General features: G+C 35.7%; 2 protein-coding genes across 2 annotated transcripts; both read right to left on the bottom strand.

Moving 5' to 3' along the window:
- Positions 1-8,321: 8,321 nt before the first annotated feature.
- On the bottom strand, positions 8,322-10,188 carry LOC133780590 (expansin-B15-like). The gene is made up of 3 exons (XM_062220240.1): positions 9,671-10,188; positions 9,227-9,530; positions 8,322-8,789 (listed from the first exon to the last, which is right to left on the bottom strand). Exons 1-3 carry the CDS (start codon positions 9,861-9,863, stop codon positions 8,462-8,464), a joined length of 825 nt encoding a protein of 274 aa, XP_062076224.1. The 5' UTR covers positions 9,864-10,188; the 3' UTR covers positions 8,322-8,461.
- A 4,707-nt stretch (positions 10,189-14,895) lies between these two features.
- LOC133779436 (secreted RxLR effector protein 161-like) lies at positions 14,896-15,543 on the bottom strand. The gene has a single exon (XM_062219396.1). The coding sequence runs from the start codon at positions 15,541-15,543 to the stop codon at positions 14,896-14,898; it is 648 nt and encodes a 215-aa protein (XP_062075380.1).
- Positions 15,544-18,882: the final 3,339 nt, after the last annotated feature.

Here is an 18,882-nt window from a genome sequence, read left to right on the forward strand (position 1 = left end):
TGTCATTGGACACGATTTTGAATAAGGAATGCTGTGATGATAATCGTTTGCTCATTTGGTGCACATAGGAAAATGTGATATAAAAATCGGACTAAATCATTCTAAGATCATTGTTAAGCTTAGGAGCGTCGCTTTGGGCTCAGATTAAATTCTAAAGAGGTAGGGACTCAACTAGACAATTGGACTTATTTTATTCGTATTAAATTGCATTCAACATATTCCAATTTTGATATTTATAAGATGTTTGAAAAATTGAAAACTTAACCTGCATGTTTTCTGATCTGTTCTGAAGGCATTGAGTGCCAAATATATATTTTTGTTCACTTATTTATGCAGGCTATGATTTTTGGGTTTATTCAAATGTAGCTGTTATGCTGCCCACTTTTCTAGAATATAAAGGGAATATGTTTTTTTCTTTTCATGTTTACCTGCATTTGGTTATACCGATGAGAGCCATAGTGATCATGATTGGTGCACGTTGTTGTTTCACGACCTAGTCTCTGTGTCATCATAGGTAGATCAGGTGTCCACTCACCTGTAGGTGTAAAGACATAGCATCTGTATACAGGAAGTGTTCTGAGCCTCCCCCTTATGGTGGTTATCAGGTCTGGCTACCCGGTTTAGGATGTCGGATTTTCTATGGTGGGTAACGGGAACTAGGGATCTAGTGGACGGTGTGTTGTGAACTTGTAGCTATGCTCTTATGATTATTTGTGGTTTCTCTATTTTGGTTTATACATGATGATGTATGTTTTGTTTTCGAAGCTAATCATGCAGGGGTTGTATTAAACTTTTGGGTCCTATATTATTAGTTGTTTTCCTACTGGGCTTTATAAGCTCACCCCTATCTCTCCTATTCTAGGAGCCTAGTGACGTGAACGTGGAAAAGATGAATTATCGAGGGAGCCAATGTGTTTAGCCTATTTCTATTTCATGTCATTGTCTTATCTTTTGAGCATTATATATGTATTCGACTTCGAATCTAATGATTGATATATCTGAATGAGCTATGAAATAGTTAGGGATGAGGAATGGTGGATACTAAGTATTATTTTGGGTGTGTATGACTTATTAAATTTAACTATTTGGTGATTACATAACTGTGGGAATATTATTGTTTTATGTATAATGATAAATGATCATACTTTTATTACTAATATTTTTATATATAATTATATGAGTTATTTCATTATTTTAACTTATAATTATAGTATGATTTAATATAAATTAATGATCATGTATAAAGACTATTTTTCAACGAGGGTCAAAGTTTGACCTTTGACCACCCAAGTTATGGATATTACAAATCTGCCACGGCCTAGGGCTCAGGTCGTGACAGAAAAATAGTATCAGAGCCCCGGGTTCAAATACCTCGGAGTGTGTCACCTAATAGATTAAATTTATTTTAAAATAAAGTATTTTGATCTATAAAAGGCGTATGTATATAGATAGCATCCATTCCTCACTAACTGGTTAGCTTTTGATTTACTGACCTAAGAAAATGCCTCCGAAAGGAAGGACAACAAGGAGAAGGCCTGCAGATGATGTCCTTGAGGTTGAGGTTCATTCTCTGCCAGTTGCATTCCCTGTGAACACCATTCTTGAGGCTTTAAGAGGCATTCTTGCCAAATAGAGGGATCCAGCTGCCCGACAGAGCAATCACTTCCAAATCTTCCATCGAATTCAAATGCTTAAGTCTAAAGGTGGAAAGGATTCCATGGTTGCTGAAAGATGGTCGAGGCATATAAAGAAGAGTTTAAACATTATGGGAACACCTAAGGAGTATCATGTTAATATTAATGTGCCCAAGTTGGAAAGGAGCGCACCGGATTGGTAGGAAGCCTTAAGTAGGATGAGTGGAACTAATGGGATGACTGAGGAAATTTTGAGATGGGTTCTCGAAGAACAACATTTTAACCCATCTCATAGGAGGACTTGATTGGATCATTTGATTGCTTAAGATCAATGATAGGTTGATGAGATCACAGAATGACTAGATAATGATGGATGTGAGTGAATGAATTCTACATGAAGTTTGTAGAGTTATCTTCCTATGCTTATGTCGGTACAGTCGATCAACCTCTTTTAATTGAATGGTTCCTCCGTCCCTTACTCCCTTCAATGTTGGGTGCACTTTCCCTATGACCTTTGGAAATTTCAATGAGTGTGTGACATCAGCCTTATGAACTGAGGCTCATCAAGAAGGAATTAAAATAAAGAATCCTGCCCGAGAAAGAGGAAAATGAACAAGAAGAACCAAGGGCGATGGTTATCCCAAGGACAACAACATAGTGGGGGTAGCAATAGTAGCAAATCTTCAGGAAAGACTCGAATTGGGCCGTTTGGGTGTTTCAGTTGTGGCCAACAGGGTCTAAGAAGAAAGATTGCCCACACGACAACAAAGGTTCCAACCATCACCTGGAGGACCCATAGGGAGTTATGATAGGTCTACTCCTTTCACAGGACAACCTAAGAGTAACCAGTCTGAGACTTCATCCTATGGTTTCACACCCACACTAGGGCAACAACTTCAATATCAACATCAGTTCTAGCCCCAAGGTTTAGGATTCAACCAGGGGTACTCGCAGAGTTTCCAAACTCCTATTTCTGCTGGGATTCAGAGAGGGTTCAATCAAGGAGGAGGTTCTGGTGCAAGCACAGACCATCCTGGTCAAGGAAAAGGGAAAACAAAGGAAGAAGCTTCTGTTCAATCCTATGCTCTTGGTGGTGATGATGTGCAAGGAAGAACATGCTAAGGAGTTGTGGATGGTGTGGTTCTTATCTCACACTCTTGGGCTCATGTATTATTTGATACTGGTGCATCTCATTCTTGTATATCATTAATGTTTGCTAGCATGTTGGGTTTGAGTTGGGAAACTTTTAGTCCTACATTGCAGTTGAGTGTACCTATGTGGGGGGGGGGGGGGGGGGGGGGGATGGTGAAGTATCAACCATCTGCAAATCGGTTGTATTGTGTTTGAATGGCATAATTTATTAGGAAACCTGATGGTGTTACCTATAGGACAATTTGATATGATTCTTGGCATGGATTGGTTGTCTAAGTACCAAGCCATTGTTGATTGCTCACGCAAAAGGGTGACTCTTTTAACTCCAAGTGGAGATTTCATTGTATATCGAGCCAACATGAATGCAGTAAGGCAGGATTCTATCCTTAAGGCATGCTTAGGTGGGAAAAGAAACTTAGAGTGTTATGGGAGTCTGTTTGCAATTGAGGATGAGTCTAGGCCTCTAGACAAGTTTCCTTGGATATCAGTGGTTAGTGGCTTTCCAGATGTGTTTCTTGGGGATTTTCCAGGACTACCACCTGATAGAGAGATCAAATTTTGCATTGATTTGATTCCCGGGACTCAACCAGTTTCTACTACCCCTTATCGCATGGCACCTGCAGAGTTGGATGAATTGAAAAAGCAATTGAGTGAGCTAATGGATAAGGTACATCAGGAACAGTACTTCCCCATGGGGAGCTCCAGTTTTGTTTGCCAAGGAATCTGATGGATCCTTGCGATTGTGTGTCGATTATAAGAAATTAATTCAGATGACAATTAAGAACAAGTATCCATTGCCAAGGATATATGAGTTGTTTGATCAGCTCATATGTTCAAAGTGTTTTTCCAAGATTGGCTTAAGGTCAAGCTATCATCAATTGAGGATTTAGGAAGAGGATATTCCTAAAACTAATTTCAGAACGCGTTATGGACACTTTCAGTTTTTGGTGATGCCATTTGGATTGACGAATGCACCTGCAACATTTATGGACCTTATGAATAGAATCTTTAGACCCTATTTGGATAAGTTTGTAGTTGTTTTTATTGATGAAATTTTGTTGTATTCCAAGACACCTGAGGGCAATGCAGAACACTTAACAATTGTGTTGTAAACTTTGAGAGATCATCGGTTATATGCTGAAAGAGAAATGTGACTTCTGGATGACCGAGGTCAAATTCTTAGGGCATGTAATATCTCAAGAAGGCATTACTATGGATCCTGCAAAGATAGATTCTAGCTTGCAGTGGGAAAGACTAAAGAGCGTTACGGGGGTTCGAAGTTTCTTGGGTTAGCAGGTCACCATCGTCGCTTTGTGGAGAATTTTTCTCAAATTGCTATGCCTTTGAAAAAGCTAACAAGAAAGGATTTAAAGTTCCTGTGGGATGACAGTTGTGAAGAAGCTTTCAGAGAACTTAAGCCAAGATTGACTACGGCGACTATTCTCGCTGTGCCTAATAGTGAGGAACCGTTTGTGGTATTTACTGATGCTTCTGGTACTGGTTTAGGTGGAGTTCTCATGCCAAATGGCAAGGTTGTTGCCTATGGTTCCCGCCAATTGAAGACACATGAGAAAAACTACCCCATACATGACTTGGAACTTGCAGCAGTGATTTTTGCCTTGAAAATGTGGAGATGTTACTTATATGGGGAAAAGTTTGAATTATAATCTGATCATAAGAGTTTAAAGTATCTCTTTACTCAAAGAGACTTGAATTTAAGGCAAAGAAGAAGGGTCGAGTACAGGGCAAATTATGATTTCACTTTGAAATATCCTCATGGAAAAGCAAATGCGGTTGCTACACAGTGCTACTTCAACAAGTTAAGCAATGTCAGTGGCAAGATGAGAAATTGAGACTTATCTAGAATCGAATCCAAAACGGTGAGCAGTTAGATGGATGGACCGTAAATGCTGAAGGATTCTTATACCATAAGGGAAGATTAGTAGTTGCAAATATCCCTGATCTTAGAGAGTCTGTTATGATTGAGGCCCATAGGTCTAAGTTTGTTGTACATCCTGGAAGCACAAAGATATACCAAGATTTGAAAAGACAATATTGGTGGGAAGGTATGAATAGAGATGCAACTAACTTTGTAGCTAAGTGTATGGTTTGCCAACATGTTAAAGCTGAGCACCAGAGACCTTCAGGGTTGCTTCAACCTTTACCTATACCAGAATGGAAGTGGGACGAGATCATGATGGACTTTGTGATGGGATTACCATTAACACCATTAAAGCATGACACTGTCCGGTTGATTGTCGATCATTTGACCAAATCTGCTCATTTCATTCCAATTATGAAGGATTGTAAGGTTTCTAAAATAGCTCAACTTTATGTGGGTAATATACTTCGACTGCATGGGTTGCCTTCCAGCATTGTTTCTGAGAGAGATCCTCGATTTACATCAAAGTTTTGGCGAGCATTGCAAGAAACTTTAGGAACTGAACTTAACTTGAGCACTGCTCACCACCCTCAGACAGATGGACAGTCTGAGAGGACTATCCAAACTTTGGAGGACATGCTTCGTTCTTGTATTTTGGATTTTGGGGGTAGCTGGGGAGAACATTTGTCATTGGTGGAATTCACTTATAATAATAGCTACCAGGCCAGTATAGGCATGGCTCCTTATGATGCCTTATATGGGAGACCATACAAATCACCTTGGTGTTGGTCAGAACCAGATTAGCATGTCACAATTGGATCTCAAATTGCTAGTACTACTGGGAAGATTAAAGTATTTTTTTCCAAGAGAGACTTAAGGTTGTTCAAAGTCATCAGAAGAGTTATGCCGATCTCCTCCGATGAGAAGTTGAGTTTGAGTTTGGTGACTATGTCTTCTTGAAAGTTACTCCCATGTTTGGTGTGGCGAGATTTGGAGTGAAGGGTAAGCTAGCCCCGAGGGATATTGGACCTTTCGAGGTTATCGAGAGGGATGGGGAGCTCATTTATCGATTGAACTTACCAGTGCGGTTGGGGGCATGTTCACAATTTGTTCCATGTGTCGATGTTGAGGAAGTATACTCCAGACCCATCACACATCATCTAGTATGAGGCTATCCCTATTCAAGAGAACGTGACATGTGAAGAACAACCTATCAGAATCCTAGCGAGCGAGTTAAAGGTGATAAGGGATAGAGGGATTCTCGTAGTCAAGGTCTTATGGCAGAACCAAAGAGAAGACGAGGCTACTGGAGAGTCAGAGTCGGAGATGTATGAGAAGTACCCTCATTTGTTTATTTTTCAGCTTGAGGTTGTACTTTGAAAATTTCGGGACGAAATTTCTTTAAGGAGGGAAGAATGTAAAGACTGAGAAAAAATATATATATATATTTTAATGGGTGGGAGCCACTTAAGTGAAAAGATTCAATGGACTCTTCCTTTTTTTTTCTTTCTTTTCTTTTTCTTTCTTTTCTTTCTCTTTCCCCGACTGCCCTCTCTCTCTTCTCTTTCTCTTTCTCTTCTCTTCTTTCTCTCTTCTCTCCACAGCAACTCACCACCACCACTAAGACCCAACCTCCGACAACAACCATTCTTGACATGCAGTGGCTCATTGGATTCGCCTTGCTCCGGCGACCTCAACCACCAAGCGGCACTACCCAACTCGCCATAAGTTGTTCGGAATAGTCAGTCAAAGTTTTGGTCCGTCAACTTTGACTGTGTTTTCCGGCCAACTCCGACCACCACTCGACAAGTGGTTGGTACCTTTGGAACCAGCGTGGAGAGAGGAGCAAAACCCATTAAACCCTTCCAGTCCACTCACCATTTTTCTCTGGCAAGATTTTGGGTATCTTCGCCCCTTTGGAAGCATTTTCTGACAACACCGGAGGTCATTTGGGCGAAGGATCTGTATTTTCGTGATGTGCTCATTGAGAGGATCGTTTTGATATATGCCATGCATATATTCGTTGACGTTTCCGGTACCGCCACCAACTGCTATTGTGCACCGCTTGGGTGAGGTTCCGGAACTTGAAATTTTAAATATGGTCATATTATATGTCATTGGAAATGATTTGGAATAAGGAATGTTGTGATGATAATCGTTTGCTCATTTGGTGCACGTAGGAAAAATGTGATATAAAAATCGGACTAAATCATTCTAAGAACATCGTTAAGCTTAGGAGCGTCACTTTGGGCTCAGATTAAATTCTAAAGAGGTAGGGACTCAACTAGACTATTGGACTTATTTTATTCGTATTAAATTGCATTCAACATATTCCAATTTTGATATTTATAAGATGTTTGAAAAATTGAAAAACTTAACCTGCATGTTTTCTGATCTGTTCTGAGGGCACTGAGTGTCAAATATATATTTTTGTTCACTTATTTATGCAGGTTATGATTTTTGGGTTTATTCAAATGTAGTGTTATGCTGCCCAATTTTCTAGAATATAAAGGGAATATGTTTCTTTCTTTTCATGTTTACCTGCATTTGGTTATACCGATGAGAGCCATCGTGATCATGATTGGTGCACGTTGTTGTTTCACGACCTAGTCTCTGTGTCATCATAGGTAGATCAGGTGTCCACTCACCTGTAGGTGTAAATACCTAGCATCTGTATACAGGAAGTGTTCTGAGCCTCCCCCTTGTGGTGGTTATCAGGTCCGCTACCCAGTTTAAGATGTCGGATTTTCTATGGTGGGTAACGGGAACTAGGGATCTGGTGGACGGTGTGATGTGCACTTGTAGCTATGCTCTTATGATTATTTGTGGTTTCTCTATTTTGGTTTATACATGATGATGTATGTTTTGTTTTCAAAGCTAATTATGCAGGGGTTGTATTAAACTTTTGGGTCCTATGTTATTAGTTATTTTCCTACTGGGCTTTATAAGCTCACCCCTATCTCTCCCATTCCAGGAGCCTAGTGACGCGAACGTGGAAAAGATGAATTATCGATGGAGCCAATGTGTTTAGCCTATTTCTATTTCGTGTCATTGTCTTATCTTTTGAGCATTATATATGTATTCAACTTCGAATCTAATGATCGGTATATCTGAATGAGCTATGAAATAGTTAGGGATGAGGAATGGTGGATGCTAAGTATTATTTTGGGTGTGTATGACTTATTAAATTTAACTATTTGGTGATTACATAATTGTGAGAATATTATTGTTTTATGTAAAATGATAAATAATCATACTTTTATTACTAATATTTTTATATATAATTATATGAGTTATTTCATCATTTTAACTTATAATTATAGTATGATTTAATATAAATTAAATTACAAATTTTCCACGGCCTAGGGCTCGGCTCGGGTCGTGACATTAAATGTATGTATAGAGTTGAAATATTGTAAAATAAATGCATAAAAGTCATGTATTTATAAAACGTGGGAGTTAAAATAAAAACGAAAACGCCTCGATTGGCATATACTTGACATTTCGCTTAAAATTAATTAATTTGATATTGTTAACAGGATCTACCAAAGAGATCTCATGATAATGTAATATATTCTAAAAAACGATTATGGCCAAGAAAAATGAAGGCATAACATATATTTCCACAAAGGAGAGCTATAATTGATAAACTTTATTAATATTCATATATATTAATATTAATATTTTGCATGAAGACAAACCTCCAAGTCTCGTTATAAGTTGACTTAGGGTACTTAATTAAGCTAACTTCAGCAATAATTTCATTGTAAATAATAAACTTTTGGTTAATAGTTTAAGTTGCGAAATTAACAAGGGATCTATAAGTCTGGCCAGGCTTCCAACCAGCCGGGATGACATTGTTGGCCACAATGGTCTGGCTTCCTGAGGTGAGACGAATGGAGAATGGAGCCTTTAAGGCCGAGCCAGAGTTGAGTTTCCAAACAGCGCCCCAAGATTGTTGCATGGGAACCCATGAGTCTTGGCCAAGTGTCTGTTTCAGATCAACGGCCCCAAGTTCACCTGGTCCATCTTCGAATTCGATTAAAGATGCAAAATATTGTGCGTTCGACCCTGAATCCACTGTGAATGTTATGGTCTTTCCTGGAAAGTTGCACTCAACACTATAGTAGAACCCAAAAAAAACTTTAATCAGTATTAATGAAATAAAATCTTTAAAAAATGTGATAGTGACATAAAAAATAAGAAATAAATAGTTTAATTTATATCATATATAATATATTGCAGGTACGTATAAACATAGAAAGATAAAACCCTAAGATACTTGAATATAGAAAAGAATAATTTCTCGAGCTCTAATTGGTCTAATGAAAGACTTATTTTATTTTATTTTTGCAATTGATCTAATAAAATACTTTATATACACAAAAATTCTTAGACGCAGACCCAAATAAAGAAACATTAAAAGACATGCTGCATGATATTGTACAGAAATTCTGTAAATATTGTCAATGAAAGACTTGACCTAATCAATGTAGGTAAGAGTTCTTTTCTAATTTTGTTGCACTTAAGTCTCTCAATAATTAGAATTTTGACATACCTTTTGTATTGAATTTGAAGTACTCCAGCATTGCGTAGCTGATCAGCCTGACCAGAAGTAGCCATATCACCAAAAGCAGTACCACTCAAATCAAAATGAACAGGTTCATTGGTACAGCCAGGGCACTCATCTGTTATGACAACTGTCACTGGATTTCCCGAACAAGCTTTATCCACACTTGATGTGCATTTCACCTGATAACACACACCACAACCTTTACCAGATTTGTACAAAGAAGGGCCTCCGGCTGAGATCAATGAAGAGAACGATTGTTCTACAGCTCCTCCATAGCCGCAGGCACCCCCTGAGTCATATTATATCATTGTCATTAGTTAACACATGGTACCAAAATGTGTTTAAAGTAAATATATATATATATATATATTGGTCAGTTATATGAGTTCATTAAATGGTAGTGCATGGTTACTGATTGTATACACGTACCGTCACTCCCGGCACCGTTGGGGCTACCGTACCAAGTTGCACCAGCGGCGGCCCAGCTGGAGCTGGACTGATCAACTTTCATGGAGACATTGAGAAGCTTGGGGTTGAAGCAAGAGCTAGGGTTGGGGAGTAGAGAAAGGGAGGCTATTAGAATGAAGAATGATAACACATGATGATGATAAACTAGAGCCATTTCGAAAATATACACTTTTTTTTTTCTTAGACAAACAATTGTTGTTTTCTAAAGTGCATGTATTTGTAATTGTTGTATTGATGACTTTGATAGCATGAGCGGTTGGTATTTATAGAAGGAGTAGAAGGTTGTCCCGTTCCCAGTCCACCAATATAAGTAGGACACGTGTTCTATACATATTGGAGATTTTGTAAAAAAAAAAAAACAAAACCTTGTTTGTAGATTCAAAACAAAAAAATAAATAAAAAAATCACTTCTCCGGATACACAATAACTCAGCCAACCATTCATCATCTTTGGGACACAGTTATAGTATATTAAAATAGAAAGTAATACTTACAGAATCATAAAAAATCGTATACATGTGTTTGTTGAATAAAAACAAACTGTATTAAAAAATAATTATTTCGGATTCACAAAAACTCAAAAATGAATTAATGTACTAAAGTTGAAAAGTACTAAACACAAAATCATAAAATATTGTAAAATTGTATAAAAAAAATCATATATTAATTATCATTTAAATTATTCTCTAATAACGGTGTCAATTAATATATCAGCATCAATTTTTTTTCCTTATATTTTTAAGTTGAACAATGACGCGGAATTTTGAAGAAAAAATTGCATATATAATTAAATAGACACCAATTTAATTAAATAATAAAATTATCTTAAAGTCCTATTTTTCAACTATACGATCTTAAGAAAGATGATTTTACATTTATTCGGGCAAAAAAATGTCCATCCGAAAAAGTGATTTTTTTTAAACTTTTCTCCGAACAAGGTTAAAAGATAATAAAATATACATTTTTATTTATAAAGCAAAAACATCTATTCAATTTGTAAAAAAAAATGCATTAAATTTTTATTATTTTGTGCGTATTAGTTTTCCATTTTAGAAGGGCATGCCATTCAAATGCATCGAGCTATTTGTTGCCACGTGTTTTAGATTAAAAAACCATTCTTTTTGTGTGTATTTATTAATTGTTGATAATTTATGGTAAGAGGGAATTTGAATTAGTTTTCCAAATTTATAGAAAGAATTCCCTTCACGTACGCAATGGGATGCAATTAATTTTGTTTATTTCAAGTTAATTAATCTGATATGTCACGTAGAATTTCTTTTGAAAACGGACTAGCCATAAACATCTGCTACATCTGCTATATATAATACTATTAAAAATGTGCCCAAAAACTTTTGAAATTGGCTGAAGAACTATATCTTCATTAATATTCAATACATATATAAAAGAATATACGTTTTGTAGGACGGCGTGCTTTGCTATGTCCTCATTTTCAGGTTACTAAAAATTCTAATACTATTTTCCATTCTCTACATTTTTCTTTAAATTATAGAAATATATGAAATTGGGTATAGTTGGTATACTCTCAAATCAGTTATATATCAATTATAAATAATTTTTTTCCCAACTTGGTGGGTGGGCCCAGTGTAGTATTTTCAACCTACAAATTTCAGATTTTGGTATATCTCAAGTCACTGCACAAAGACCCCTATTTTCAGGTTATAAAAATACAAGATTTGCGGTTTTTAGTTTTATATTTTTTCAACGAAAGCGAAATTGGTTCGTTAATGTTGCCGCTAATGGTGGTTGTAGGCCGTTGAAGTTAAATCCAATCCGCACGTTGAACATCGGACGGTTATTAGTAAATCCAGTCTCCACGTGCTTGTCCACATCGTTCAAATACAACGGCACGTAATATTTGGCGAAATTTGGGTAATTCCTCTAAATCTCAAATTTCACGGTGACGATATTGCATGTAATGATGATCTAATGGTTTCTTTTGCAACAGAAAATAAATAAATAAATATATTTGTAATTTAATGACCATTGGATGGTGGACACTTTTATATTAACTGCATGGCTTGAAGAACCATCCGACGGTGGAGAGCTTAGGGAGATATTAGCATGACTATATTTGACTAGCTGCAGCACCTCACATGGTTATTCCTTTCAGCATGAGGTAAGAAAGACAAACTTAAATCCAATTAGGGAAGCATACATACACTTTACAAAAACTAATATATGTCACTTTCACAATGAATGAGAAGGAAAGCCCAAATAACCATAATAATAATAATAAGTTTGTTCTTTAAATATGTATGTATGTTTAAATTTATTGATAGTATGAGGTGAAAGGGTGTGATATAGGTGGTATTTGCTTTAGAGGACATATGTAGCCAACCATACAGCGAAAAGTTATTTGAGGATAAGAAATGTAGTGAGCTTTTCTAGACAAAGTAGCATAAAAGGTTAATATGAAGTTGACTAATAACTTTCTACTGGCTTGATTGATTTTTTTAACATATTAATTTCTGTATAAAATCATATAAAACTAAGTGATATGAACAGAGTATTTTTTTTACTATTTTTGCAAGCATTCAATTTGGTTTCGAGTGGATTATCGATAAGAGAATGCGAGAAACTTGTAACAACTCCCAATTTTGTTTTTCATACCCTTTGTATCATTCACTCACATGATCGAACAAATAAGACAATTTCAATGTTCAAAATACTAAAAGTATACATAGAATTAGAGAACACCTGGCCCAAAATTTTAATGATTAGGTAACCGTATATTATTACCCTTTCATTAATTGTTATATTGCGTTTTTTAATTAACTTTTTTTTTAATAAATATAAACGTAAGATTGTTTACCAAATACTCATCCATTATTAGTGAAAATTTATTAATACTATTAGGGGGTAACAATGTATAGAACTAATTTTAAATGACAATGATGAAGCTCACGACTCAAGAGCGAAATAATATTTAAGGTCATCTATAATCACTACATTTTAAATTTACTTTAATTTCATTTTTTTTATTCTTTCAACTTCAAATTACTATTTTATCTCCAATCACTACTTCAATTTTTACTTCATAAAATTTTTCATTTTTTTAATTCTTTTTAATCATCAATTAGTAATTTAACTACTAATAATCTTATATATTAGCATTAATATATATAATTAAGTAAGTTTATATCAATAAAAAAAGATGAAAAATTAATAATGGACTTAACTTAAATAGCTACATTATGAAAATTAAACATTACATTTTTAAAAATAAATAAATATTACATTTAATATAAAAAAAAAACTATAAATAATAATTATCTAATTTGTTAAAAATTATGTTTAAAATACTGTATTCCCAAAAATATATTAATTTTTATGTTGTGTAATTTTTCATTTATTCTTATAATGTTGGTGTATATTTTAAAACTAACAAAAATTAATAAAAGAATAATTAAATTAATATATTTGATAAAGGATATTTATATATATATATATATGTAATTATCAATTGTATAGAGGAATATATGTGTCATTTTAATAATGTTACATCAATATTGATGTTTCATAGTTGAATATTAGATAACCGAATTTGAATTTTTTGAAGTTAGAGCCGTGTTTAATGTCATCGGTTGGATATGCCCATTTACTTATCTTGAATAAGCTGTAATTTCATATATTATTTTCTTCAGTTTTACAGTATTATTTATTTTATTTTCCAAAGGAAATATTTATTTGTTTCAAAAAAAATATTTCGCCCCTATAATCTTAAGAAAACGTTGTACTTAAACACTCAATTTTTTTTCAAAACAAAACCCCTAATGTTACATATTAATTTATTGCATTTTGGACCATCTCTCATGGGTGGGGTAAATTTTGTGTCAAATTTGGCAAAAAGATAAATAAGTTAATGCTATATTTGACTCAATATTTACAATTGTGCTCACATACACAAAAAAGTAAATTAACTCCAAAAGTTAACAAAATTATTTAATTTTTATTGAAAATATACAGAGATTTATTTAAATAAATAAAAGTTTAAAAAAACTTTTAATTATTAAGAAATTGTATTAATTAATGACAAAATAGTAAATAAAAAGGGTAACATTTATTGTGTGTGGACTAAATTTGGCGCAATTATTACCCTATGCTAAAATATAGCAATGTACAACTTTTATAATACTTTATTAGAGATGTCTATAGTCATTAAATGTCAACTCACAATCACATATTATGAAATTTAATATTTATTTTAAAACCACTTTATATTTATTTGAAAAAAATATTAAAAAGTAAAAAAAAACAATTGATTAAATAATATCATTTATTAAAACAAAACAAAAGAAAACCTACAAATCATAATCAAACTCATCGATTAACATCAGAATTTTACTGGATCTCCAAACCCACGTCAAGATTCAAAAGGAATTCACACACACTACAACATTTTAGAGTTTATATCTGTAGAAGTGACCCCGAGTATAATCAATCACCAAAAACACTTAAACATTCAACAGCAAGACAGTATAATCATCAAAATCATAAGCCTGAATTATGACAAAAATAAAATGAACTCAGCTTGATAATGAAAATGGCAGCCTCTTTATTGATCAAAGTAACTATACAATGAATATAGTTACATGCTCCTTCTCCACAAATCAAAGTCGAAAATTACATAAACCTCACACTGAGAATACCATGATCAGACACACATGGATTCTGTTTACACCCCTCCTCACTCAAGAAGTACACTTTCTTCTGGTTCTTCTTGACTTCTATATTCTCGGTTTTCCAAAGATGAGTTTCTGTTATTTCTGATGGTATTTATAAGGTTGGATTAGGAGCTGACTTTTATGTTGACCGAGCCACTTAGAGTATTGGCCAATGATAGTTGTCCATGTCACATTAATGAGCTAATTCTCACAACATATCCACCTGAATTAGTTCATTAAGTGACAAATGCTGATGTCCTTAGCACTCTTGAATATTTAGGAGATTCAGACAGTGGCAAAATTTGTCTCTGCATACACTCTTTGTAAACACATCTGCAGGATTGTCATGAGTACTGATTTTCTGAACTTTCACCTTCTTTGAGAGTACAATATCTCGGATAAAATGCAGTTTTATATCAATGTGCTTTGATCTCTCATGAAACATTGGATTTTTCATGAGATGCAAGGCACTTTGATTATCACAATATAGAGTAATATCTTCTTAATTAAATCCGAGTTCATTTGTCAAACCTTTTAACCACAAAGCTTCTTTCATGGCCTCAGTTGCAGCCATATACTCTGCTTCAGTAGAGGACAGTGCTACCACTTTTTGTAGGTTTGACTTCCAGCTGATGCAACCTCCTAGAACAGTAAAAACATAACCAGTGCAACTTCTTCTTGTGTCAAGATTTGCTGCAAAATCTGAGTCAACAAATCCTGAAACTTCTTCTTTGTACTGTCTTTCATTGCTGAATATTAGTCCTGTGTTCAGAGTTCCCTTTAAATACCTCATTATCCACTTGACTGCCTCCCAATGTTCACTTCCAGGATCTGAAACATATCTGCTAACCACACTCATAGCATGAGCTAGATCCGGTCGAGTACATACCATAGAGTACATTAGACTCCCTACACAATTAGCATAGGGTATCTTGTTCATCATGGCTCTTTCTTCATCTGTTGTTGGAGATTGGTATGTTGATAATTTGAAGTGTTGTGCAAGAGGAGTTGATACTTCTTTGCAATTATTCATACCAAATTTACACAGTAGTTTCTCCAAGTAATCTCTCTGTGATAGAGTGATTACATTCAGTTTTGGTCTCTTTATATCAATGCCAAGGATCCTTTTTGCTTCTCCAAGATCCTTCATCTCAAATTCACCACTAAGCTTCTGTTTTACCTCATTTATTTTTTATCTTTCCTTTCCAAAGATCAGGATGTCATCTACATAAAGCAACAGATAGATATGGTCATCAAAATAAATGCATGAATCATACCTGCTCTTATTGAACCCGATCCTCATCATGAAAGAGTCAAATTTCTGGTTCCATTGTCTCGGAGCCTGCTTAAGTCCATACAGTGACTTCTTTAATAAACAAACAATGTCAGGTTCCTTCTTCTCAAAGCCTTCAGGTATATGCATATAAACTTTCTCCTCCAATTCACCATGTAAGAAAGCTGTTCTGACATCCATTTGGTCAATGATCAGTCCAAGCTCTACAGCCTTTGTCATCATTATCCTTATTGAGGTCTGCTTAACTACTGGTGAGAAGATTTCGTTGAAATCAACTCCTTCCTGTTGAGTGAAACCTTTTGCCACCAACCTGGCCTTATACTTTCCTTGTTCAACTCCTGGTATACCATCCTTCTTCTTAAATATCCACTTGCAGGTGATCAGCTTCTGGCCAGCAGGTTTTCTAACCAGACACCAAGTGTCATTCTTCATCAATGACTGTTTTTCCTCTTCTATTGCTTTTAACCACTCAACAGATTCCTTCCCACTGACAGCTTCTTCATAACTGGCTGGTTCCCTACTCTCTACTTCTTCAGCTGCAATAAGTGCATATGCAATGAACTCTGCATAGCCAAATCGACTTGGAGGCTTAATCTCCCTTCTTTGTCTGTCTCGGGCTAATTGATAATTTATCAGATCACTCCTGTCTTCTTCTTCTTGAGTTGTTTCTTCTGCTTTTGGATGGTTAAGAGAGTTAACTGACTGATCCACCTCAATTTGTACATTTACATTATCTTCCTGATTGTCTTGAGTATTGATTTCTTTTGGTCTCATAGCCATTTCTTCCTCCTTGAACACAACATCTCTACTGATTATACACCTTTTGTGTCCTGCTTCAAGACACCAGAGTTTATATCCCTTCACTCCATCTGGATACCCCAAAAACATACATCTCAGTGCCCTGGCTTGCAATTTATCTTGTCTAATATGCACAAAAGTTGTGCAACCAAACACTCTTAGGTGATCAAGATTTGGTTGCTTTCCTGACCACTTTTCTTGAGGAGTTTTAAACTCATTTGCTACTGAAGGACATCTATTAACTAAGTAACAAGCTGTCATAAGTGCTTCTCCCCAAAATGGCCTCTCTAATCCAGCTCCAAGTAATAGGCATCTCACCTTCTCAATCAGTGTGTGATTCATCCTCTCGGCCACCCCATTTTGTTGTGGATTTTTAACCACAGTTTTATGCCTAAGTATCCCTTCTTTCTCACAAAACTGGTTGAACTCATTTGAGCAATACTCAAGACCATTATCTGTTCTCAGTACCTTAACTTTGTTCCCAGATTGATTTTCCAGCAACCTCTTCCAGTTTGAAAAAGTTTCAAGAGCCTGATCTTTACTTTTCAGTAGATAAACCCATACCTTCCTGCTGAAATCATCAATTATGCTCATGAAATAGGTTGATCCTCCCATTGTTGCAACTCTTGATGGTCCCCACAAATTTGAATGAACATAGGCCAGTTTTTCAGTGGTATTGTGCTCACCTTTACCAAATTTTATCTTGCAAGCCTTCCCAAGAACACATTCATCACAAAATTCCAGCTTGTCCTTTAATTTGTCCTTGAACAACCCCTGCTTATCTAGTTCTTCCAAACCTCTTTGGCTTATATGTCCGAGCCTAAGATGCCATAACTTTGTCTTGTTCTGACTTTCATGATTTATTGCTGGTGCTGCACAACCTGTAACTGAATCTCCATCTAGTATGTAAAGACCATTGTTGAGATGGCCTTTAATTAATACTTCTGCTCCTCTACTTATCCTCATTGCTCCATCATCTATCTTCACTGAATATCCTGCCTTGTCAAACATGCCAATTGACAGTAGGTTCCTCTTAAGCTCGGGCACATATCTCACTTCCTTCAGAGCCTTCAAACTGTTTTCATGATTCTTTATCACAACTGAACCAATTCCCTTAATGTCACACGTTTTTTTATTCCCCAAGATCACTGTGCCACTATATTCTTCTGAAAAAGACTCAAACAAGTCTTTGTTAGGTGTCATGTGGAAAGAACACCCTGAGTCCAGTATCCATTCATCTCCAGAATCTGAACTTGCAGCTACTAAAACATCGACATACTCCTGTCCATCTGCAATGTCAGCCTCTCCTGAGTTCTTATGCTTATTAAACTGACCTTCCCTCTTCAGTTTTGCTTTTAGTGCCAAGCACTCATCCCTGAAGTGACCTTCTTTCTTGCAATAAAAACATTGTTTTCCAGTGCTTCCTCTAAGACCTGTACCACTGTATTGATTCTTTGAATCTGACTTGAATTGAGTAGTCTTGAATCCACTCAATTTGTTTTGTCCTCCTTTATATTCTTTCTTCTGAAATTTCCTTGAAACAACGAGGAGTCCCTCACCATTGATGTTCCCCTTTTCATCTCCTTTCTTCTGAATCTCTTTTGAGTTCAATGCAGCCTTCACTTCTGACATCGTGAGTGTATCCTACCCATACAAGATTGTGTCCACAAAATTCTCATAGATCTTTGGCAGTGAGCTTAACAGTATAATAGCTTGGTCTTCTTCATCTATCTTGACTCCAAGATTGTTAAGATCAAGTATGATCTTATTGAAATCGTCTAGGTGCTTCCTCAATTCTCTGGTTTCATCCATCCGTAGTGTGTACAATTTCTTCTTTAGATACAACTTGTTAGCAAGAGACTTCTTCATGTAGATTGATGATAGTTTGTTCCACAGCCCGAGAGCCTTTTCTTCATCAGCAACCTCCCTCAAAACTTCATCTCCAAGACTGAGAAGAATGGCACTGTGTGCCTTTGCCTCAATTTCAGTCTTCTTCTTCTTGTCTTCAATGAGACTCATTTCTTCATCATCTAAAGCCTCTGATATCCCTTGATGAACAAGAAAGGCTTTCATCTTGATCCTCCATAGGCTGAAGTCGTTTGAACCATTGAATTTGTCCACCTCAAATCTGGTAGTGGTCATCTTGAATTTGTTTCTTGAATATCAGTCGGGGTTCTTGAAGACTTGAATGCGGAATCTTGAAGCCTTCCTCCGAACCTGGCTCTGGTACCACTTGTAGAAGTGACCCCGAGTATAATCAATCACCAAAAACACTTAAACATTCAACAGCAAGACAGTATAATCATCAAAATCATAAGCCAGAATTATGACAAAAATAAAATGAACTCAGCTTGATAATGAAAATGGCAGCCTCTTTATTGATCAAAGTAACTATAC

The sequence above is a fragment of the Humulus lupulus genome, chromosome 5 (assembly GCF_963169125.1).
Source record: "Humulus lupulus chromosome 5, drHumLupu1.1, whole genome shotgun sequence".
NCBI lineage: Eukaryota > Viridiplantae > Streptophyta > Magnoliopsida > Rosales > Cannabaceae > Humulus > Humulus lupulus.

Bases quoted from the DNA above. Each gene is read 5' to 3' on its own strand.
- LOC133780590 (XM_062220240.1), bottom strand. From the start codon at position 9,863: ATGGCTCTAGTTTATCATCATCATGTGTTATCATTCTTCATTCTAATA. The intron at 9,531-9,670 runs GTACGTGTATAC...AATATGACTCAG, and splicing joins CAACGGTGCCGGGAGTGACG to GGGGTGCCTGCGGCTATGGA. The intron at 8,790-9,226 runs GTATGTCAAAAT...GTTCTACTATAG, and splicing joins CTTCAAATTCAATACAAAAG to TGTTGAGTGCAACTTTCCAG.
- LOC133779436 (XM_062219396.1), bottom strand. From the start codon at position 15,543: ATGAAGGATCTTGGAGAAGCAAAAAGGATCCTTGGCATTGATATAAAG.